General features: G+C 42.3%; 1 protein-coding gene across 3 annotated transcripts in view; it reads left to right on the forward strand.

Moving 5' to 3' along the window:
* Positions 1–24,668, forward strand: part of usp31 (ubiquitin specific peptidase 31) — a 165,804-nt gene that overhangs the window by 130,287 nt on the left and 10,849 nt on the right. For all 3 annotated transcript variants that reach the window (XM_072268484.1, XM_072268482.1, XM_072268483.1), the window contains 3 exons: positions 202–321; positions 664–889; positions 5,762–5,920. In XM_072268484.1, coding sequence (XP_072124585.1) covers positions 202–321; positions 664–889; positions 5,762–5,920 — 505 coding nt within the window. The remainder of the gene's footprint in view (positions 1–201; positions 322–663; positions 890–5,761; positions 5,921–24,668) is intronic.

The raw sequence follows: 24,668 nt of genomic DNA on the forward strand, positions 1-24,668 counted from the left end.
GAGGCAGTTTCAACAAAGGACTTGTGCTTGGGTGACTGCATGTTGTATGTTTGGCTGTTAATGTACATGGGTGTAAGAATGCTTTGAAGTTCTAGGAGTGTTTTGGTGAATACTTGTGAGCGTTTCTAAGCTCCTCTTGTATCTTCAAATTCTAGAGTGTTGCAGTGCTTTCTGATCAACTTTTTTTTATTGTTTTGATAGCTGGCACCAGATGATGCTTGGCGCTGCCCGCATTGTAAGCAGCTGCAGCAGGGCAGCATCAAGCTCAGTTTGTGGACACTTCCTGATGTACTTATCATCCATTTGAAACGCTTTAAGCAGGTGAATTCTTTAAAGGAGTATGTGTGGGGAGTAAGCATGGGGCTTCTGATTTAATCTAGGCTACCAGAGCAGTTGAGGGACATCTGTGCTTCCTGGAATGAAGCAGCTTGGGCATAGATTATGGTTTTAACTTTGAAGTTTACTCAGAATTTTGTGGAAATTCTCTGTGGTGCTGAGGATTGGAATAAATCTGGCACTTGGCTTTGTATGCAACAGCCACTGATACACTACTCAATTTTGACCCTATATAGCAGTTGATCCTGTTCCCACTATAATGCATTGAGCAGGTATTTAATGAATCTTGTTTTTAAACTATCTTTAACTTTGTCTCCCACCTGATAGGAGGGGGATAAAAGGACCAAGCTGCAGAACCTGGTGAAGTTCCCCCTCACAGGCCTGGACATGACACCACATGTAGTAAAACGCAGTCAGAGCAGTTGGAGTCTTCCTTCGCACTGGTCACCATGGAGAAGGCCCTATGGACTTGGCAGGGATCCCGAAGACTACCTCTATGATCTGTATGCAGTGTGCAATCACCATGGCACCATGCAAGGAGGCCATTACACTGGTAAGGCTGTTGACTACCTGTGGCTCGTTGCTGGTTCCACCAGAATCTCTGTGGCTCATTCTAGCTAGAGCCTGGTTTGAATGTTCATTTTGGGAGATGGGCATCACTGGCAAACAAAGTATTTATTTATTCATTTACGTGATGTGGGCATCGCCAGCTAAGCCAGCATTTATTGCCCCCTAGTTGCCCTTGAGAAGGTGGTGATGAGCTGCCTTCTTGAACCACTGCAGTTCCTGAGGTTTAGGTACACTCACAGTGCTGTTGGGGAGGGAATTCCATGATTTTGATCCAGCGACAAAGAAGGAATGATGATACGTTTCCAAGTCAGGATGATGAGTTACTTGCCATTTGTCGGCCCATGGCTGGATATTGCCCAGGTTCTGCTGCATTTGGGTATGAACTGCTTCACTATGAGGAGTCAAGAATGGTGCAGATCATTGTGCAGTCATCTGCAAACATCATCACTTCTGACCTTATGATGGAAGGAAGGCCATTGATGAGGCAGTTGAAGATGGTTGGTCCTAGGACACTTTGCTGAGGGACTCCTGCAATGATGTCCTGAGGATAAAATGACTGGCCTCCAACCACCACGCCTATCTTCCTTTGTGTCAGGTATGATTCCAACTTGCAGAGGGTCCCATTGACTCCATTTTAGCTGGTGCACCTTGATGCCATACTCGGTCAAATGCTGCCTTGATGTCAAGGGCTGTCACTCTCACCTTACCTCTGGTATTCAGCACCATGTTGGACCAAGGAGGTGATGATGAGGTCAGGAGCTGAGTGGCCTTGATGGGTATCCGTAAGCAGTTATTCAGCACTGTTGATGACCCCCTCCATTACTTTCCTGGTGATTGAGAGTAGGCTGATAGGATGGTAATTTATTCCAATTTTAATTGTCTGAACTGACTGGCTGCTACATTTTTTTAGGGCGGGGGTTCCCAACCCCTATCATTAACTGAGGGGTCTGTGGACTGTAGGGTGGGAACCCCTGTTTCAGAGGATAGTTCAGAATTAACCAGATTATTGTAGTTCTGGTGCCATATTTAGAATAAATTGAGTGAGGATAATCAGTATCCTCTCACAGAATTTGAGTGAACTGGGTGAATTTTTAATATGATGTTTTGATGGAACGTTGAGTAGGCCCTTTGTTCCACAATGTCTGCTGACCATAATAAATGAAATTAATCCCATCTGCCTCTGTGTGATCATAGCCTTCATGTCTAAATGCCACTATCATGTCTGCTTCTACCACCAGCTGTGATGGTATTGGATTTGCTGACCGTGAAGTTCTAACCTCAAATGAAAACTATAAGACCTATTGGATATAAATAGCCATGATTACTCTCACTAAAGGGAGAACTACCCAATCTTCAAAGACTAGCTTAATTCCTTGTTTATTCTCCTCAGCAAGTATAACTGCTAATACCCACTAGTTGAGTGGTGGCTCCACTCTCCTACTAAGGTGAAGATACTTACTGCTAACAAAGTAGGTTAAAGCATTGTTCACTTATTTGCAGTTGATACATGTTTGTATTCACACAACACTCTTAAAACACATTTAAAACTCAGTGCATTTCTATCTTAAATATTTCTAAATTACAAACCATTTCTAACTCACAAACCGCTCCCAAAACACAAGGTGTTTCTCAAATATAAAAGGATAAAGGATTTCCAAAACACAAATATAATTCCTATAAACTAAAAAGACATGCCAAAGATGCAGACAAACAAGTTGTCCATCACAAACCAATGCTGGAGGAATGGATTCTAGTCCTTTCATGCTTCTTGATGTTCTTTACTCCATTCCTAATGAGCCTTAACTGCTCTCTACATTTATACTCTTTCCAGCTACTAGGTTGACTTCATGTGCATGTGATTTTTCCTCAGATATTCTTTGAACATGGTCTAAATGCATTTTTGGAGACATTGATATTAGTTGGCTACATTAATGCTGTTAAGCTAACTTTTGAGTACATAAAATTTCCAGTTAACACAAATTATTGATATGCTAAATGATATCCATCTGGTTCTGCAAGCTTCCTTGAACTAAACAGTTTGTCTGCTTGAAGCAACCCAAATTAAACAACCCGTTGTCTTGTACTCTGCTCTTGAGCAACAATAAAGCAGGTATTGTGACTCTTTACAGATAGCGGCTTCAATGTCCAGAGCCTATTTGTAAAGTTGTTCTATAAAGTGTGCTTTTTTAACTTTAAGCTGTTTTCAAGATTCAAAAAACTTTATTGTCATTCTAACCATACATCAGCTCTGCAGGGCAGAATGAGACAGTGTTCCTCGGGCAGTGCAATCATAACATAACAAACGCAACACTGAATAATAAACATAACAATAAATAGTAAAACTCAACAGCCACATGTCAGTTAAATCAGTTATAAGTGTCCAGTGCAAATTAAAAGTGTCCAAAGCAGAGTCAGGTAGAGCAGCTATTTAGCAGTCTGACTGCCTGTGGGAGGAAGCTGTTTAGTAGCCTTGTGGTTTTAGTTTTGATGCTCCTGTAATGTTTGCCTGATGACAGAAGAACAAACAGTTCATGGAAAGGGTGTGAGGGGTCTTTAATGATGTACCGTGTCTTCTGGAGGCATCAACTCTGAAAGAGATCTTGGATAGAAGGTAGGGAGACCCCAATAACCTTCTCTGCTCCCCTAACCACCCTCTGCAAGGCTTTTTTGTCAACAACACTGCAGCTGCAGTTGTGATGCAAAAGGTCAGCACACTCTCAACCACGCCTCTGTAGAATGTAGTTAGATGTTAGTGGGGAGTGATGCTTGTTTAAGCTTCCTCAGAAAGTGCAATCTCTGCTGGGCCCGTTTCACAATCCCAGTGGTGTTCCTGGACTAGGTGAGATTATCTGAGATCTGCACCACAAGGACCTTGATGTTTTCCACTCTCTCCACTGTGGAGCCACTGATGCTGAGGGGTGTGTGCTCAGGCTGAGACCGTCTGAAGTCGACGATCATCTCCTTGGTTTTGGTGACATTAAGCATCAAGTTGTTATCCCTGCACCAGCTCTCTAGGTGTTTGACCTCCTCCCTGGACATAGTTTCATCGTTTTTGCTGATGAGCCCCACCACTGTGGTATCATCTGCAAATTTAATGATCAGGTTCTCCTTGAATCTGGCTGCACAGTCGTGTGTTAGCAGTGTAAACAATGGGCTAAGCACACAGCCTTGTGGGGATCCAGTGCTCAGTGTGATGGAGTCAGATGTTCCTGCCAACACGGACTGACTGTAGTTTCTCTGTCAAGGAATCCAGCGACACATGGCAGTGCTAAGGCCAAGCAGCGACAGTTTCTCCACTAGTCTCTGCGGGATGATGGTATTGAACGCTGAACTGAAATCAATGTACAGGATTCTGGCATAAGTGTCTTTGTTGTCCAAGTGAGAGAGAACTGTGTGCAGTGTGGTGGATATTGTGTCCTCCGTGGAGCGATTTGGACGATAAGCAAACTGCAGAGGATCCAGTGATGAGGGGAGGCTGGCTGTGATATGAGGCTTGACAAGCCGTTCAAAACATTTCATCGCTATGGGGGTCAGGGCAACGGGACGGTAATCATTCAGACAGGCTACAACTGATTTCTTTGCTACAGGGATGATTGTGGAGGTTTTGAAGCATCTGGGGACAATAGCTTGACTAAGGGAGATGTTGAAAATGTCTGTCAGGACATCTGCTAATACATCAGCACATTCCTTGAGCGCATGTCCAGGGATGTTGTCGGGACCTCCTGCTTTTTGTGGGTTGACCCTGGCAAGGGTCCTCAGTGTTTGCTCTGGATCAATGATTGGAGCCGGCTGGTCAGATGGTAAAAAGGGACTGGCTCTCCCTGTTTTACATTAAGAACCGAAGACCAACTTCCATTTACGACCCGAAGTTAATGAAAGCAATATAGCTGAAAATTTACTTATGACTGTTTGTAATCTTTCAAATGGCAACTGCTATTTAGAAAGCAAGCTTAGCAAACATGAGATATAAGCAAGTATCTATCACAAGTATCTATGCCAGCTCTTTCCAGGCACCTGCCACTCTGTGTAAAATGAAAATTCCCTTGCATAATTCCCCTCAGCTTTATCTCTGTCATCTTAAAGATACCTCTGGTATTTGACATTTTTATCCTGTAAATGAGACTGCATCTACCTCATCTATGCTTCTCAGTTTTATAAACTAAGGTCTCCTGTCAGCCTCTTGCGAGCCAGAGAAAATGAGTCAAGCCTATCAGATCTTATTGCTAATACACTGTAATCTGAGCAGCATCCTGGTGAACCTTCTTTGCACCTTCTCCAAATCTGACACATCCTTCCTGTAATGGGGTAACGAGAACTGGACACAATACTCCAAGTACAACCTGCCCAGAATTTTATACAGCTGCAACATGATTTCCGAGGTGCCCATCAGTGCCCTGACTGGTGAAGGCAAGTATGCTATATGCCTTTTTTAAGTTTCACCATTTTTGATATTACCTCGTCTTTCACATTTTTTTGAATTTAACTTGCCTGGTTGCTGTGGCAGACTTTAACTTTTACCTCTGGAGCATTATTGGTTATAGATTTCAATAATCCCACTGCTTTTGTAAGGTAATAGGAGTGGGAAATGAGAACTTGTAAGAAAGTAAAGGTTAAATCAGCTTAATGGGATACTTTGTAGGCTGAGATTAGCTAACTTGGCTAGCTGGATGCTGTGCTGCCTTTTTCTGGACAGCATTGAATCTATATCTGGGTGTACAAGTCTCCAGTCATTCAGCTGTTGTCTAACACCTGAATGAATAATTCTTATTTTGTGCCTGTATGAATTGTCTTTCCTGCTTGTCCTCCTTTCTCATTTAAGAGTAACTGATCAGCACCTCTGCTGTCCTTTATGTAGCCTACTGCAAGAACTCTGTGGATGGACTTTGGTACTGCTTCGATGACAGTGATGTTCAGCAGCTCTTGGATGAAGATGTCTGCAAGCAGACTGCATACATCCTATTCTACCAGCGGCGAAGCACCATTCCTTCCTGGTCAGCAAACAGCTCGTTAGCAGGTAATGTTTTAAATATTTCCATGGTCCCACCAGGTGGAATTCAGTGAGGTTCCAGCTCTTGACTTATTGTGGTCATTGTGCTGTGAAGTCTACATGCATGGATACATGGTGAGCTCAAGATCAGACTGGCTGTAAAGTGTTGTAATTAAAATGTTTACATTCTTGGATAACGGTAATTTAAAAAAAAAACAGAACTCTTGGCTTGATGGAACTCGCCCTGGCATGAATTATCACAAGTACATATATTTGCAACTTGGCTGCAAGTTTTATAAAGGCCTCTCTGTTATTTGATGCCTTGACTGTGAAACAAATGTAAATTTAAAATGTGATTGTAAATCTTGCGAACGATTTTGGAATTTTTAAATATTTTGTCATCACACCTGGAAGCAAATCCACTGTTCTCCATGTCATTATTTAACAAAAATCTATTCATCTCAGATTTAAAATTAACAATTGAACCAGCAGCCCATTGGCTTTTGTGGAAACTTATCTCCTTGCATGCGAAGTGTTTCCTAACTTAACTCCTGAAAGGTCTATCTGTAAATACTGAACCAGGCTTTCTTCTCCATTGAAGAAATATCTGAAGGGAGAGAAGTCACCTGGTCTAGATGGACTACACCCCAGGGTTCTGAAAGAGGTAGCTAAAGAGATTGTGGAGGCACCAGTAATGATCTCTCAAGATTTACTAGATTCTGGATTATCTCTGGAGGACTAGAAAATTGCAGATGTCACTCTATTCTTCAAGAAGAGAGAGGCAGAAAAAAGGAAATTATAGGCCAGTTAGTTTGGCTTCACTGGTTGGGAGGTTGTTGGAGTCCATTTTTAAGGATGCGGTTTTGGGGTACTTGGAGGTGCATGATAAAGTAGGCCAAAGTCAGCATGGTTTCCTGCAGGGGAAATCTTGCCTGACAAATCTGGTGGAATTCTTTGAGGAAATAACAAGCAGGATAGACAAGAGGGTCAGTGTTTGTTTACTTGGATTTTCAGAAGGCCTTTGACAAGGTGCCAAGTGAGTTGCTAAACAAGATAAGAGCCCATAGGATTATAGGAAAGATACTAGCATGGATAGGAAATGGCTGACTGGCAGGAGGCAAAGAGTGGGAATAAAGGGAGTATTTTCTGGCTGGCTGCTGGTAACTAGTGGTGGCCGCAGGGCTTGATATTAGGACTGCTTTTCATGTTATGTATCAATGATTTGGATGATGGAATAGATGGTTTTGTGGCCAAGTTAGATGGAGGGGCAGGTGGTGTTGAGAATGCAGCGTGTCTGCAGAAGGACTTGGACAGATTGGGCAAAGAAGTGGCAGATGGAATATAGTGTTGGGAAGTGCTTAATCATGCACTTTGGTAGAAGGAATAAAGATGTGGATGATTTTCTAAGTGGGGAAAAAATTCAAGAATCAGAGGTGCAAAGAGACTTGAGGTGCTCATGCAGGATCCTCTAAATGTTAATTTGCAGGTGGAGTCGATGGTAAGCAAAGCAAATGTAATGTTAGGTTTCATTGCAAGAGGACTAGAATACAAAAGCAAAAATGTAGTACTAAGGCTTTCTCAGGCATTGTTCAGACTGCATTTGCAATATTGTGAGCAGTTTAGGGCTTCTATCTAAGAAAAGATGAGCTGCATTGGAGAGCATCCAGAAAACTGATGAGAATGATTCCAGGAATGAAAGGGTTACAGGAGGAGTGTTTGATGGCTCTGGAACTGTACATGCTGAAGTTTAGAAGAATGAGGGGGGAAATTTAATTGAAACCTATTGAATGTTGAAAGGCTTAGATGGAGTGGATGTGGAGAGAGTATTTCCTATAGTGGGGGAGTCTGAGACCAGAGGGGGCAGCCTCAGAATAGAGGGACATCCATTTAGAACAAAGATAAGGAAACATTTCTTTAGGCAGAGGGTGGTGAATCTGTGGAATTCATTGCCATTGACAGTTGTGCAGGCCAAGTCATTGAGTATATTTAAGCTGGAGATTGATAGGTTCCTGATTAGTAAGGGCGTTAAAGATTACAAGGAAAAGGCAGGAGAATAGGGCTGAGAGGGATAATAAACCAGCCATGATGGAATGGTGGAGCAGATTCTGGGCCGGATGGCCTAATTCTGCTTCTATGTTTTATAGTCCAACATTTGGCAACAAAAGGGATCTCCTTGTTACTTGTCTTATCAAGTTCTTTGTTTTTTTAAAAAAAAAATCGGCCTTCAGCCTCCTAAATTCCAGGGAGTGTTATCTTAATTTTGGTAATGAAATGGAACTGGTTGTTTAAAGATTTCTGGTTAATCTGCGTAGCCTTTCTCTCTGTCTCTCTCTGTCTCTCTCTGTCTCTCTCTGTCTCTCTCTGTCTCTCTCTGTCTCTCTCTGTCTCTCTCTGTCTCCCTCTGTCTGTCTCGCCACATACATACATACATACATACATACATACACATACATACTCACACAGACACACACCAGGGCTTAGTATAGAAGCCATATAACTTCTACCTCCTTGTACTTGGGTCCTCTAGATATTTGGATGTTGATAATTCTCTGTATCAAGTCCACACCAGTTTCATGATTTATTGACATGAAACCCACCAGTTTTCTCAGCAAAATTTCTCCACTGCATCTATTTTCTCAGCACTTTAAAAGTCAGGGATTATTTATCATAGTTATCTGTACTATGTGCAAGGAGAACGCAATAATTGTTACTCCGGATACGATGCAGCACAAAAAAAAGATAAAGAGCACTAATAATAAAAACAATAAATATAAATACTTAAGATTGCTCATACATTGTACATCCATAAAGATGGCTGACAGGAGATAATAAAGTCATGGTGGAGTAAGTGGGTGGAGGTATTGACCAGACTTGCTGCTTGGGGGAAGTGACTGTTTTTGAATCTGGTGGTCCTGTGGATGCTACATAGCCCCCTCTCTAGGATTGAGAGAACAGTTCATGAGCAGGGTGGGTGGGATTCTTCATGATGTTACCGGCACCTTCCTGTGCATATGTCCTTGATGGTAGGTAAGCTGGTGCTGGTGATGCGTAAGGAAGTTTTGACTACCCATTATCGAGCCTTCCTGTTTGCCACAGCGCAGTTTTCGTACGAAGAAGTGTAGCTTATCAGGATGCTCTCTGCTGTGCATCTGTAGATTGATGTCAGTATGGATGTGCAAAGTTTGGCTCTTTTCAGCTTCAGTAGAAGCGTGCTTTCTTGACTGTGTGGGACGAGTTCTGGGACTATTAATATTTATGTTAAAACTGTGCCACTGTTTTACATATTGCAAACTTTATTTGTAACTTTGTGCTTGCACTCACAGTGCTTATAATGCCACCAATTTTTGTGTCATCAGTAAGCCAGAATTTGTGCCCTTCTGTTCCATTATTTGGGTTGAATGGAAGCAGCACCAATTGACATTCCTGTAAGAAAGAATGTCCATTTTTATTCTATGGGTTCTGAGGTGGCGACTGATATTGGATTAAGGAACACTTCCAGGTGGTCTACACGTGCATGAAGAACAAGAGGATGACTGTAGTGAGGGAAGAACTACTCAGGGATAAAGGGAGAGTCTTGCCTGTGGTAGGGAAGATCCTTAGTGAATACTTTGCTTCAACGTTCATCAGTGAGAGGGACCTTGATGAATGTGAGTTCAACTAGAACAGATTAGTTTGCTAGAGCATGTTGAGGTTAAGCAAGAGGCTGCATTGGACCTTTTGAAGAAAATGATAAATCACTGGAGCCAGACAGGATGTACCCGAGGTTACTACGAGAAGTAAGGGAAGAAATTGTTCATCACAGGAGTATAGCAGGAGTATCAGAGATTTAGAGATGGCATATGTTTCTTTGTTCAAAAATCATAATAGGGGTTATCTAGGAATTATAGACCAGTGAATCTTGCTTCATTGGAGTGTATTCTGCCTGGAGGTTGGTGATCAGTAATGCTCTGCTTGGATCTGTTCTGGGACTCCTAATCTTTGTTATTTTTATAAATAACTTGGATGAGGAAGCAGAAAGGAGGATTAGTAAGTAAGGTGGTGTTGTGGAAGTATAGATTGATAGGATGCCGAACTGGGATTAGAAGTTGCAGATGGAGTTTAATTGAGAGAAGTATGAGGTGATACACTTTGGAAGGTTGAACTTGAAGGCAGAGTAGATGGTTAATGCCAGAGTCCTGAGGAGTGTGGAGGTACAGAAGGATCTTGTGGTCCAAATCCTTAGATAATTCAAAGTTGTCACACAACTTTGATAGGGTGGTTAAGCAGCCACATGGTGTGTTGGCGCTCATTAGTGTGGTGATTGAGTTCACATGTTGCAACTCTAAAACCCTGGCTGGATGACACTTGGAACAGTGTTCATCAAACATGGAGATCTACAGCACATTACAGGCTCTCCGGCCCACAGTGTTGTGCCATCCATGTAACCTACTTTAGGAACTGCCCAGAATTTCCCTACCGCATAGCCCCCATTTTCCTATGTGCCTCCGTATACCTATCTAAGAGTCTCTTAAAAGACCCTATTGTATCTGCCTCCGTCACCAGCAGTGCATTCCACGTACCCAATCTCTCCATGTGCAAAAACTTACTCCTGACATTCCCCCCTGGAACCTACTTCTAAGCACCTTAAAACTATGCCCCATCAGTTGGCCATTTTAGCCCTGGGGAAAAGCCTCCGGCTATGCACACGATCAATGCCGCTCATCGTCACTATCAGGTCACCTCTCATCCTCCCTCCTTCCAAGGAGAAAAGGCCAAGTTCACTTAACCTATTCTCACAAGGCATGCTCTCCAATCCAGGCAACATCCTTGTAAATTTCCTATTTAGTTCTGATCCCCTTATTTATAGGAAGGATGTGAAAGATTTAGAGAGGGTGCACAATCTTCTGAGGGAAGGTTGTGCGAGCTAAAGCTTTTCTTTTTTGGAGTGAAGGAGGATGAGGGGCAACTTGATAGGTGCGTGTAGGGTTATAAGCATAGAGTAGACACCCAGCTATTGTTTCACAGGGTGACAATAACTAAGACCTGAGGATGTATTTTTAAGGTGAGTGAAGGAAAGTTTAGGGAAGGTGTCAGACGTACATGTTATTTCCATAGTGGTAAGTGCCTGGGTTGCACTGTTGTGGGTGGTAGTAGAAAATGGTGCATCAGAGATGTTTAAGGGACTCTTTGATAGGCACATAGATTATAGAAAGATGGAGTGTTATGTGTTGTGTAGGAGGGAAGGGTTGGATTGGTTTATGAAAAGGATAGCACCTTGTGGCCTGAAGGGCCCATACTATGCTGTACCTAGATTTTAATATGGAAATTGTAGACTGTTTCACAGATAGAGCAAGTTGTAGCCAATCAGGTGGGTGCATCGGTATTTATGAAGTGGTCTGCTCCTTCACTGATTACACAGACCTCTGTGCTCTTGATTTATAACTTTGAAGTTCACAATACCGCACTTGAATTTTTTTTTTCAGTTTCTGTGGATGGACTAGAGAGTTCTCATGTCACTGTGATTGTTGAATTTCTTCGAGACTTTAAGAACAGCCTTGAATCTTTTCCTCTGCCTACTTGGTAACTTATTCCTGTGACAAAGCTCTGTTTGAGTTATAGCACTGTTGAAAACCTTATAGAGTATCTGCCTACTAAATTTACACCCCTACTAAGCTAGTTTCTTAACTAGGTCAATAAATTGTTTTCAACTGCACTAGTTTACCTTTGGTTTTTATGTTGTCTTTTATGAAGGATTATATCTTCTGAAAGGGGAATTAAAATCTACAGCATAGTTGTTCTCAGTCTATTAGTTTTGAAAATTCCATTCAAGTGTGTCAGACATGACCTGCTATTTCTAATACTGAGCTGGCTCTGCTTGCCTGACAATTTTTAACATCTTTAGCCACTGCATTCTTAGTTTCTGACTTCGATAATTTTCTGATAATTGATGCTAGGCTAGGAAGATTATAGTTAAGGTAACTTTGATTGCTTCCCTTAAATTTGGAATTGGAGCAATCTGATTCTGGTGAACTTCTCACTCTGTAATAGAAATACATTTTCTTGCCTTTCTGGCACGAGCCTGCCTGGTTATTCCCATTTGTGTGAAAGTAAAGATGGTCTTCAAAAGCATCTCGACATTGCAGGATAATTGCCTAATCTTGCCATGTTAACATACTGCCACCACATAGCTACTGCTGAAGAATCAATACAAAACTTGCACAAGTCTTCTATTTCTTCTTAACATAGTTTCCAGTGTTCTCTTATCATTGATTTCATCTTTAATCACAATGGCTGTTTCTTTTTTTATCTCTCAACACAGACAATCATTTGGCACCTGAATTTTTGCCTGCAAATTACTCTTTTTTTTAATAAAATCTACTTTTTTATAATGCTTAATTGAGCTACAGAACTTAAGTAGACCACCTGCTATAATATTTTACTTTCAATTTCTTTCCTGACTTAATTGAATCTTTTGCTTTCCTTTTCATCTGTAGGATGTAGTGTCCGAAGCACAATATTTAATTATTATTCATATCCCTCTGCTTTTTCTATCAAAATTAATCTGAGACCTTTTATCCATGCCTTTATTTGCTCTTGTGGTCCCTTTATTCTTCTTTAACAGGTGCCACATGACTCTTGACAGCTAAGGGTTAATCATCCTGATTGGCTTTTTCGTACATTGATTTCTGCATTGCTGTACAACTCCAGAAATTTCAATGGCATTTAGCATCAACCCATTAGGCTTGAAGCTACAGGTGCCTGCCCTGTTGACTTCCTTTCCCTTTGGGCGCATGGATAGTGGCATATAGTGTTCGTGATCAGACATTATTTCTTCTTGGTCTTGAGTTCCTGTTGCTCCATATGCCTCATAACTGCTTTATTCTGGTCCAGTATATGTGTATCAAAGATGTTGAGGTCTTGACAAGCTGTTGTGATATTCTTCAGATTAAATAGCTTTTCATTTAACTACACCCTTTTTTCCAAATCCAAGCTGTATTTATTGGAACTCAGATCCAGGAGACTTGGGAAGACATGTGGAACAGTCTTTTGAATCAGTTCTATTTACTCACTAATAGCTTCAGTCATTGATGGCTGTTTTGGTGCTAGATCTGTATCTTATTCAGAACTGGAAAGTTAACCACGTGCACATTCCTTTATCCGAAATTCTGAAATCCAAAAAGCCCCGAAAACCGAAGTTTTATCGCCAACAGCTGACGTCACTCAGGTGTGATGCGGCAGCACTAGCAGAGGCTGCCAGACGTCAGTTGTGGCTCAGCGCTTGTACTGGTTACACGTGCATTTGCTGTTCGCTGATATTTTGTGTTCACTGTTGACTTTGTGTTTAATTTCACTGTGAAAATGTCAAAAAGAGCTGCAGATGCCCCTTGGGGTAACAATGAAAAAAAAGAGAAGGAATCTTCTCTATAAATAACGCAAAAAGCAGAGTTATTGCAGACGCTTGATCGTGGTAAGTCTGTGTGGCGTCGTACTGAAGAAAATAGTGTCGGAACTACCACTGTATATGATTTAAATAAACAGAAAGACAAGTTACTGAAGTTTTATAGTGACAGTGATGTTCTACATTTATTCCAATGAGTCCTTTACCATGTGTTTGATTCGGTTCATTTGAAGCTGTATATTTTTGTTTTATTGAACGTTTTTGTTGGAAATAAAATTTCTTCTTGTCATTATTCCCTAAACAATACAGTATAACAATTATTTACATAGCATTTACATTGTATTAGGTATTATAAGTAATCTAGGGATGATTTAAAGTATATGGGAGGAAGTGCGTAGGTTTGGTGCGCCACTGGGTCCTAATGTCCACCACACTGAGACAGGTTAAATAAGGGACTTGAGTATACATGTTTTTTGGTGTCAGGGTCGGCGGGGGGGGGGGGGGGGTGTCTGAAATCCGAAAAATTCTGAATTCCGAAATGCAACTGGCCCCAAGAATTTTGGATAAGGGATTGTGGACCTGTAATACCTCTTGCTGATAATTTCCATTCTTCTCACTTCTACATGGTCTATCTCTTATTCTTCCCTTCCTTTCTCAACCACTGTATCTCAGGATAGGTTAGTGACCAATTTTCATTACAAACTCACAGAGATGCAGGGCTGTCTTGATCATACCTGCCTTTATTTCTGCTTCCTATAAGAACTATATTTCATTCTTTCAGTTTTTTCAATTAGCTGGACCTGATAACTTCCAATCTGTACTTCTAAGACATTTCTGTCTTCCTTGGCCACACTTATCTTCCACCACAGTTGACAGGGCTTTCAACTATGTTTGTTCCATTTTTCATATTTCTGATCCCTTCTTCGTTCCTCCACCTGTCCAGACCACCTTCCCTCACCTTTTACCTCACTAGCCTCCACATTCAATGGGTTGTCCTTTATTACTTCTGCCACCAGCAGACACACCTTAGAATCTTAGCATTCAAAGGGATAATTCCTTTCATTTCAACCATACCTTCAACCCTCGTTGACACCCTCTGCAACTGTAGAAATGCAGCCCTTGCCATTTATCTCCCACTTCCTAACTATTTAGGAGCTCTAATAGTCCTACTAGGTGAAGCACAGTTTACTTGTACTGCTCCAGTATGCTGTTTGGGATTTGGTGATCACCATACTGTTGGTTATGCATTGCAAAAAGCAAATACAGTTTGGGTGACTACTTTGCGGACTGAATGGAGGTATTCTTCAATGATAATCCATAGCTTTCACTTAATTCTTCATCTCATTGTCTGGTCATCCACCATAAAGATTAGCACTGTTAGCACAACTGCTATTTAATCTATCAAGTAGACCCACTGTTTTCAGTTCCTTCAGATGTTGAACATGTGCACCTTTTTGATTGAATCCAACACCTGGAGAAGAAAAATCTTTCAGTTTTTTATAAGACCTGATCCTTTCTGATGAAAGTTAATTCACTCCAGGCATTCCAGACACTAACCATTTGCTGCATTTTGAAAAAAAATACCTTGTATTCTTTTTGTTTTTTCATCAGCTACCTTCATTCTGTGTTCCCTGGTTATTGACCATTCCATGAATATGGAAGTTTTCCCATTCTGCCGCTATTCTTCCTGATTTTAAATTTAAGATCTCCTTGCAACTATTTGACTTTTAATGAGACTATTTAAAATTGTCCTTTATATACTTGAAAATATTTTGGGAACTTACTTCTACAGCTTCTCAAAAGCCGTCATGTCTTTCCTGATGAATTCCAACCAGAATGGGGCATAACTTTTCAGCTGTGGACAATTTATTGCTTTATAAAGGCTCATCGTGATTTCTTTCTCCTTGTACTCTGGATCTATGGCTTTACAAGCAAAAGCACAATACTCACTGTTACTTTCAACAATCTATTTGCATATTCTCTCTCGATCTTTTATCGCTATCCAGTTGATAGAGTAAGAAGGTAACACTTCATGTTTGTCAACGTTGAACTTCCCTTGCCATCTTCCTAACCCATTGCACAGTCTTCTATACCTCCTTGAAAGCCATTACTCATGGTAATCCAGGCCATTAAATTATAAGGCTAACTTTTTGGTCTTCAACAAGTATTACCTAATCTGCTGAATATTTCCTGTGTTCTGTTTCCTTGCATCTGCGGTAGCTTTACTTCATAGTTGCAGCATTGTTTTTTCCTCCCACTGTTCAGTGTACATTGTCAGATAGAACAGATACAATAGGGGACTCGATAGTAAGGGGGTCAGATAGGCGATTCTGTGGACGCAGTCCAGAGACCTGGATGGTAGTTTGCCTCCCTGGTGCCAGGGTCCGGGATATCTCCGATCGTGTCCAAGATATCCTGAAGTGGGAGGGTGAGGAGCCAGAGGTCGTGGTACATATAGGTACCAATGACATAGGTAGGAAAAGGGAAGAGGTCCTGAAAGGAGAATATAGGGAGCTAGGAAGGGAGTTGAGAAAAAGGACTGCAAAGGTAGTAATCTCGGGATTACTGCCTGTGCCACGTGACAGTGAGAGTAGGAATGCGATGAGGTGGAGGATAAATGCGCGGCTGAGGGATTGGAGCAGGGGGCAGAGATTTAAGTTTTTGGATCATTGAGACCTCTTTTGGCGCAGGCGTGACCTGTACGAAAAGGATGGGTTACACTTGAATCCTAGGGGACCAATATCCTGGCAGGGAGATTAGCGGGGGCTACTGAGGTGACTTTAAACTAGAATGGTTGGGGGCTGGGAATCAAATTAAAGAGGCTAGGCGAGAGGAGGTTAGTTCACAACAGGGGGATGGGAATCAGTGCAGAGAGACAGAGGGGTGTAAAGTGAGGGTAGAAGCAAAAAGTAGTAAGGAGAAAAGTAAAAGTGGCAGGCCGACAAATCCAGGGCAAACATCAAAAAGGGCCACTTTTCAACACAATTGTATAAGGCCTAAGAGAGTTGTAAAAGAGCGCCTGAAGGCTTTGTGTGTCAATGCAAGGAGCATTCGTAACAAGGTGGATGAATTGAAAGTGCAGATTGTTATTAATGATTATGATATAGTTGGGATCACGGAGACATGGCTCCCGGGTGACCAAGGATGGGAGCTCAACGTTCAGGGATATTCAATATTCAGGAGGGATAGACATGAAAGAAAAGGAGATGGGGTGGCGTTGCTGGTTAAAGAGGAGATTAACGCAATAGAAAGGAAAGACATAAGCCGGGAGGATGTGGAATCGATATGGGTAGAGCTGCATAACACTAAGGGGCAGAAAACGCTGGTGGGAGTTGTGTACAGGCCACCTAACAGTAGTGGTGAGGTCGAGGATGGTATTAAACAGGAAATTAGAAATGTGTGCAATAAAGGAACAGCAGTTATAATGGGTGACTTCAATCTACATGTAGATTGGGTGAACCAAATTGGTAAAGGTGCTGAGGAAGAGGATTTCTTGGAATGCATGCGGGATGGTTTTTTGAACCAACATGTTGAGGAGCCACCTAGAGAGCAGGCTATTCTAGACTGGGTTTTGAGCAATGAGGAAGGGTTAATTAGCAATCTTGTCGTGAGAGGCCCCTTGGGTAAGAGTGACCATAATTTGGTGGAATTCTTCATTAAGATGGAGAGTGACATAGTTAATTCAGAAACAAAGGTTCTGAACTTAAAGAGGGGTAACTTTGAAGGTATGAGTCGTGAATTAGCTAAGATAGACTGGCAAATGACACAAAGGATTGACTGTGGATATGCAATGGCAAGCATTTAAAGATTGCATGGATGAACTACAACAATTGTTCATCCCAGTTTGGCAAAAGAATAAATCAAGGAAGGTAGTGCACCCGTGGCTGACAAGAGAAATTAGGGATAGTATCAATTCCAAAGAAGAAGCATACAAATTAGCCAGAAAAAGTGGCTCACCTGAGGACTGGGAGAAATTCAGAGTTCAGCAGAGGAGGACAAAGGGCTTAATTAGGAAGGGAAAAAAGATTATGAGAGAAAACTGGCAGGGAATATAAAAACTGACTGTAAAAGCTTTTATAGATATGTGAAAAGGAAAAGACTGGTAAAGACAAATGTAGGTCCCCTACAGACAGAAACAGATGAATTGATTATGGGGAGCAAGGACATGGCAGACCAATTGAATAATTACTTTGGTTCTGTCCTCACTAAGGAGGACATAAATAATCTTCCAGAAATAGTAGGGGACAGAGGGTCCAGTGAGATGGAGGAACTGAACGAAATACATGTTAGTAGGGAAGTGGTGTTAGGTAAATTGAAGGGATTAAAGGCAGATAAATCCCCAGGGCCAGATGGTCTGCATCCCAGAGTGCTTAAGGAAGTAGCCCAAGAAATAGTGGATGCATTAGTGATAATTTTTCAAAACTCGTTAGATTCTGGACTAGTTCCTGAGGATTGGAGGGTGGCTAATGTAACCCCACTTTTTAAAAAAGGAGGGAGAGAGAAACCGGGGAATTATAGACTGGTTAGCCTAACGTCGGTGGTGGGGAAACTGCTGGAGTCAGTTATCAAAGATGTGATAATAGCACATTTGGAAAGCAGTGAAATGATCGGACAAAGTCAGCATGGATTTGTGAAAGGAAAATCATGTCTGACGAATCTCATAGAATTTTTTGAGGATGTAACTAGTAGAGTGGATAGGGGAGAATGAGTGGATGTGGTATATTTGGATTTTCAAAAGGCTTTTGACAAGGTCCCACACAGGAGATTAGTGTGCAAACTTAAAGCACACGGTATTGGGGGTAAGGTATTGATCTGGATAGAAAATTGGTTAGCAGACAGGAAGCAAAGAGTGGGAATAAACGGAACCTTTTCAGAATGGCAGGCGGTGACTAGTGGGGTACTGCAAGGCTCAGTGCTGGGACCCCAGTTGTTTACAATATATATTAATGACTTGGATGAGGGAATTAAATGCAGCATCTCCAAGTTTGCGGATGACACGAAGCTGGGCGGCAGTGTTAGCTGTGAGGAGGATGCTAAGAGGATGCAGGGTGACTTGGATAGGTTGGGTGAGTGGGCAAATTCATGGCAGATGCAATTTAATGTGGATAAATGTGAAGTTATCCACTTTGGTGGCAAAAATAGGAAAACAGATTATCTGAATGGTGGCCGATTAGGAAAAGGGGAGGTGCAATGAGACCTGGGTGTCATTATACACCAGTCATTGAAAGTGGGCATGCAGGTACAGCAGGCGGTGAAAAAGGCAAATGGTATGCTGGCATTTATAGCAAGAGGATTCGAGTACAGGAGCAGGGAGGTACTACTGCAGTTGTACAAGGCCTTGGTGAGACCACACCTGGAGAATTGTGTGCAGTTTTGGTCCCCTAATCTGAGGAAAGACATCCTTGCCATAGAGGGAGTACAAAGAAGGTTCACCAGATTGATTCCTGGGATGCAGAACTGTCATATGAAGCAAGACAGGATGAACTAGGCTTGTACTCGTTGGAATTTAGAAGATTGAGGGGGGATCTGATTGAAACGTATAAAATCCTAAAGGGATTGGACAGGCTAGATGCAGGAAGATTGTTCCCGATGTTGGGGAAGTCCAGAACGAGGGGTCACAGTTTGAGGATAAAGGGGAAGCCTTTTAGGACTGAGATTAGGAAAAACTTCTTCACACAGAGAGTGGAGAATCTGTGGAATTCTCTGCCACAGGAAACAGTTCAGGCCAGTTCATTGGCTATATTTAAGAGGGAGTTAGATATGTCCCTTGTGGCTAGGGGGATCAGAGGGTATGGAGGGAAGGCTGGTGCAGGGTTCTGAGTTGGATGATCAGCCATGATCATAATAAATGGTGGTGCAGACTTGAAGGGCCGAATGGCCTACTCCTGCACCTATTTTCTATGTTTCTATGTAACAAGCTTTCACCGCCTCCTTTACAGCTACCACCACCAATGTCACTTGTGTCATTTGTCTATCTCTGTCTTTATCCTGTTACTGACATTTCCATTGTATCATCCATCCCACCCACTTCTCTGCAATTTAAAACACAATTTCTAAGTTTTGTTTTGTCTTGACACCCAGACAATTTCTATCATTTTCTATTTACATTTTCTATTTGGTCGGCTGGTGGCGCAGTGCGATCAGCGCTGGGCTTGAGAACGGAGGTTCCGGAGTTCGATCCAGTGACAGACCGCTCCTGTGTGTGCTCTCCGTCTGCGCCAGTTTGTTGTTGAGCTTGCAACTTGGACTCGTAAAATAATACTGTGAATTGTCTGTGCGAGGAGTGGCACCCCACACAGCCTTTCGAACTGTGCCTTGTAAGGCATGAAAATGCTCGACACTGGTCTCTCAAGTCTGAGTCGACGTTGTGTGTGTGTGTGTCTATTTACAGATATTCCGATGCATGGTTTCACTACTATTCATCCCCCATTTCAATGTTGCCAGTTTGCACTGCGGTTCACTGACAGTCAAAGATGTGAAGCAGTAACATCAAATGCAGACTCCTTTGCATATTCTAGTGCTTCACATAACCATATAACAATTACAGCACGGAAACAGGCTATCTCGGACCTTCTAGTCCATGCCGAATGCTTACTCTCACCTAGTCCCACTGAGCTGCACTCAGCCCACAACCCTCCATTCCTTTCCTGTCCATATAGCTATCCAATTTTACTTTAAATGACAATATCGAGCCTGCCTCTACCACTTCTACTGAAAGCTCGTTTCACGCAGCTACCACTCTGAGTAAAGAAGTTCCTCCTCGTGTTACCCCTAAACTTTTGCCCCCTAACTCTCAACTTGTGTCCTCTTGTTTGAATCTCCCCTACTCTCAATGGAAAAAGCCTATCCATGTCAACTCTATTTATCCCCTTCATAATTTTAAAGACTTCTATCAAGTCTCCCTCTCAACCTTCTATGCTTCAAAGAATAAAGACCCAACTTGTTCAACCTTTCTCTCTGCAAGTTAGATGCTGAAATCTTCTCTGTACTCTCTCTATTTTGTTGACATCTTTCCGATAATTCGGTGACTAGAACTGTACACAATATTCCAAATTTGGCCTTACCAATGCCTTGTACAATTACACCCCAACTCTTATACTCAGTGCTCTGATTTATAAAGGCCAGCATACCAAAAGCTTACTTCACCATTCTATCCACATGAGATTCCACCTTCAGGGAACTACGCACCATTTTTCCTTGATCCTTCTGTTCTACTGCATTCTTCAGTGCCCTACCATTTACCATGTATGTCCTATTTTGATTAGTCCTACCAAAATGTAGCACCTCACACTTAACAGCATTAAACTCCATCTGCCATCTTTCAGCCCACTCTCCTAACTGGCCTAAATCTCTCTGCAAGCTTTGAAAGCCTACTTCATTATCCACAACACCACCTATCTTAGTATTATCTGCATCCTTACTAATCCAATTTACCACCCCATCATCCAGATCATTAATGTACATGACAAACAAGATTGGACCCAGTACAGATCCCTGAGACACACTACTAGTCACTGGCCTCCAACCTGACAAACAGTTATCCACCATTACTCTCTGGCGTCTCCCATCCAGCCACTGTTGAATCCATTTTACTACTTCAATATTAGTACCTAAAGATTGAACCTTCCTAACTAACCTTCTGTGTGGAACCTTGTCAAAGGCCTTACTGAAGTCCACATAGACAACATCCACCGCTTTACCCTCGTCAACTTTCCTAGTAACTTCTTCAAAAAATTGAATAAGATTTGTCAAACATAACCTTCCACGCACAGATCCATGTTGACTGTTCCTAATCAGACTCTGTCTATCCAGATAATTATATATACCATCTCTAAGAATACTTTCCATTAATTTACCCACCACTGACGTCAAACTTACAGGCTGATAATTGCTAGGTTTACTCTTAGAACCCTTTTTAAACAATGGAACAAAATGAGCAATACGCCAATCCTCCGGCACCATCCCGGTTTCTAATGACATTTGAAATATTTCTGTCAGAGCCCCTGCTATTCCTACACTAACTTCCCTCAATATCCTGTCCAGACCCGGAGACTTATCCACTTTTATATTCCTTGAAAGGGCCAATGCTTCCTCTTTAATCATCATAGTTTCCATAACTTCCCTACCTGTTTCCCTTGCCTTACACAATTCAATATCTTTCTCCTCAGTGAATACCAAAGAAAAGAAATTGTTCAAAATCTCCCCCATCTCTTTTGGTTCTACACATAGCTGGCCACTCTGATTCTCTAAGGAACCAATTTTATCCCTCACTATCCTTTTGCTATTAATATAACTGTAGAAACCCTTTGGATTTATTTTCACCTTACTTGCCAAAGTAACCTCCTGTCTTTTAGCTTTTCTAATTTCTTCCTTAAGATTCTTTTCACATTCTTTATATTCCTCGAGCACCTCATTTACTCCATGCTGCCTATACTTATTGTAGATATCTCTCTTTTTCAGAACCAAGTTTCCAATATCCCTTGAAAACCATGGCTCTCTCAAACTTTTAACCTTTCCTTTCAACCAAATAGGAACATAAAGGTTCTGTACCCTCAAAACTTCACCTTTAAATGACCTCCATTTATCTATTAATCCTTCCCATAAAACAACTTGTCCCAGTCCACTTCTTCTGAATCCTTTCGCATCTCCTTAAAGTTAACCTTTCTCCAATCAAAAATCTCAACCCTGGGTCCAGACCTATCCTTCTCCATATTTATATTGAAACTAATGGCATTGTGATCACTGGACCTGAAGTGCTCCCCAACACATACCTCTGTCACCTGACATATCTCATTCCCTAACAGGAGATCCAACACTGCCCCTTCTCTAGTTGGTACCTCTATGTATTGCTGCAAAAAACTATCCTGCACACATTTTACAAATTCCAAACCATCTAGCCCTTTTACAGTATGGGCTTCCCAGTCTATGCATGGAAAATTAAAATCTCCCACAAAGACAACCTTGTGCTTACTATAAATATATGCTTTCTCCTTACAAATTTGCTCTTCCAATTCTTGCTCCCCATTAGGTGGTCTATAATACACCCCTATAAGTGTTACTACACCTTTCCCATTCCTCAATTCCACTCAAATAGCCTCCCTAGACGAGCCCTCTGATCTATCCTGCCAGACCACTGCTGTAATATTTCCTCTGATGAGCAATGCAACACCACCCCCTTTTGTCCCTCCGATTCTATCACACCTGAAGCAATGAAATCCAGGAATATTTAGTTGCCAATCACACCCCTCCTGCAACCATGTTTCACTAATAGCTACAACATCATACTTCCAGGTATTAATCCATGCTCTAAGCTCATCCACCTTTCTTACAATGCTCCCAGCATTAAAATAAATGCATTTAAGAAATTTTCCACCTCTTACTCTCTGTTCATCACTAAAAACTTTACTATCTCCTTTTTCTTCCTTCTCCCCTACATCTGTTCTTACACTCTGGTTCCTCTCCCCCCTTGTATCTAGTTTAAATCCACTGGAGCCTCTCTAGCAAACCTACCTGCAAGAATATTTGTCCCCCTCCAGTTCGGATGTAAATCGTACCACTGGAACAGGTCCCACCTTCTCTGGAAAACTGCCCAATTATCTATAAATCTGAAGCCCTCCCTCCTGCACCATGTCTTCAGGCACGTATTGATCTGCACTATCTTACTATTTGTACACTGTGTGTTTGACAGAATGATAAGCAGCACTGGGACTCCACAGGGGACTGTCTTGTCTCCCTTTTTCTTCACCATTTACACCTTGGACTTCAACTACTGCACAAAGTCTTGTCATCTTCAGAAGTTTTCTGATGGCTCTGCCATAGTTGGATGCATCAGCAGGAGATGAGGCTGAGTATAGGGCTACGGTAGGAAACTTTGTCACATGGTGTGAGCAGAATTATCTGCAGCTTAATGTGAAAAAGACTAAGGAGCTGGTGGTAGACCTGAGGAGGGCTAAGGCACCGGTGACCCCTGTTTCCATCCAGAGGGTCGGTGTGGACATGATGGAGGATTACAAATACCCGGGGATATGAATTGACAATAAAATGGACTAGTCAAGGAACACTGAGGCTGTCTATAAGAAGGGTCAGAGCCGTCTCTATTCCCTGAGGAGACTGAGGTCCTTTAACATCTGCCGGAAGATGCTGAGGATGTTCTACAAGTCTGTGGTGGCCAGTGCTGTTGTGTGCTGGGGCAGCAGGCTGAGGGTAGCAGACACCAACAGAATCAACAAACTCATTCGTAAGGCCAGTGATGTTGTGGGGATGGAACTGGACTCTCTGACGGTGGTGCCTGAAAAGAGGATGCTGTCCAAGTTGCATGCCATCTTGGACAATGTCTCCCATCCACTACATAATGTACTGGTTGGGCACAGGAGTACATTCAGCCAGGGACTCATTCCACCGAGATGCAACACTGAGCGTCATAGGAAGTCATTCCTGCCTGTGGCCATCAAACTTTACAACTCCTCCCTTGGAGGGTCAGACATCCTGAGCCAATAGGCTGGTCCTGGACTTATTTCCTGCCATGATTTACATATTACTATTTAATTATGGTTTTATTACTATTTAATTATTTATAGTGCAACTGTAATGAAAACCAATTTCCCCCGGGATCAATAAAGTATGACTATGACTATTTCTAAACCCACCTGCATGTGGCACTGGTAGCAATCCTGAGATTGCTATCCTGGAGGTCCTGTCTTTTAACTTGGCGCCTAACTCCCTGAACTCACCTTTCAGGACCTCCTCACTCTTCCTACCCACGTCATTGGTCCCTACATGGACCACGACATCTGGCTGCTCACCCTCCCTCTTGAGAATACTGAGAACTCGATCCACGATATCACGGACCTTGGCACCAGGGAGGCAACAGACCATCCAGGATTCTCGATCTCTTCCACAGAACCTCTTATCTGTTCCCCTAACTATCGAATCCCCTATCACCACTGCTCTCCTCTTTTCCCTCCTTCCCTTCCGAGCTGAGGGTCCAGTCTCGGTGCCAGAGACGCAACCATTGCAACTTATCCCTGGTAGATCGTCTCCATCAACAGTATCCAAAATGATATACTTATTATTGGTGAGAACGGCCACAAGGGTGCTCTGCTCATTCTGTCTATTCCCCTTCCCTCTCCTGACAGTCACCCAGCTACCTGCCTCTTGACCCTTAGAGGTGACTATCTCTCTGTAACCCCTGTTTATTTCTGCCTCTGCCTCCCGAATGATCCGAAGTTCATCCAGCTCCAGCTCCAGTTCCCTAACGCGGTTTGTTAGGAGCTGCAGCTGGATGCACTTTTTACAGGTGTAGTCATCAGGGTCAATTGTTCTCGCCCTGACTTCTCACATACTGCAAACGGAGCACTCAACTGTCCTAACTGCTGCCTCCATTACCTACTCCTAGGG

This window comes from Mobula birostris, chromosome 9, assembly GCF_030028105.1.
Source record: "Mobula birostris isolate sMobBir1 chromosome 9, sMobBir1.hap1, whole genome shotgun sequence".
Classification (NCBI taxonomy): domain Eukaryota; kingdom Metazoa; phylum Chordata; class Chondrichthyes; order Myliobatiformes; family Myliobatidae; genus Mobula; species Mobula birostris.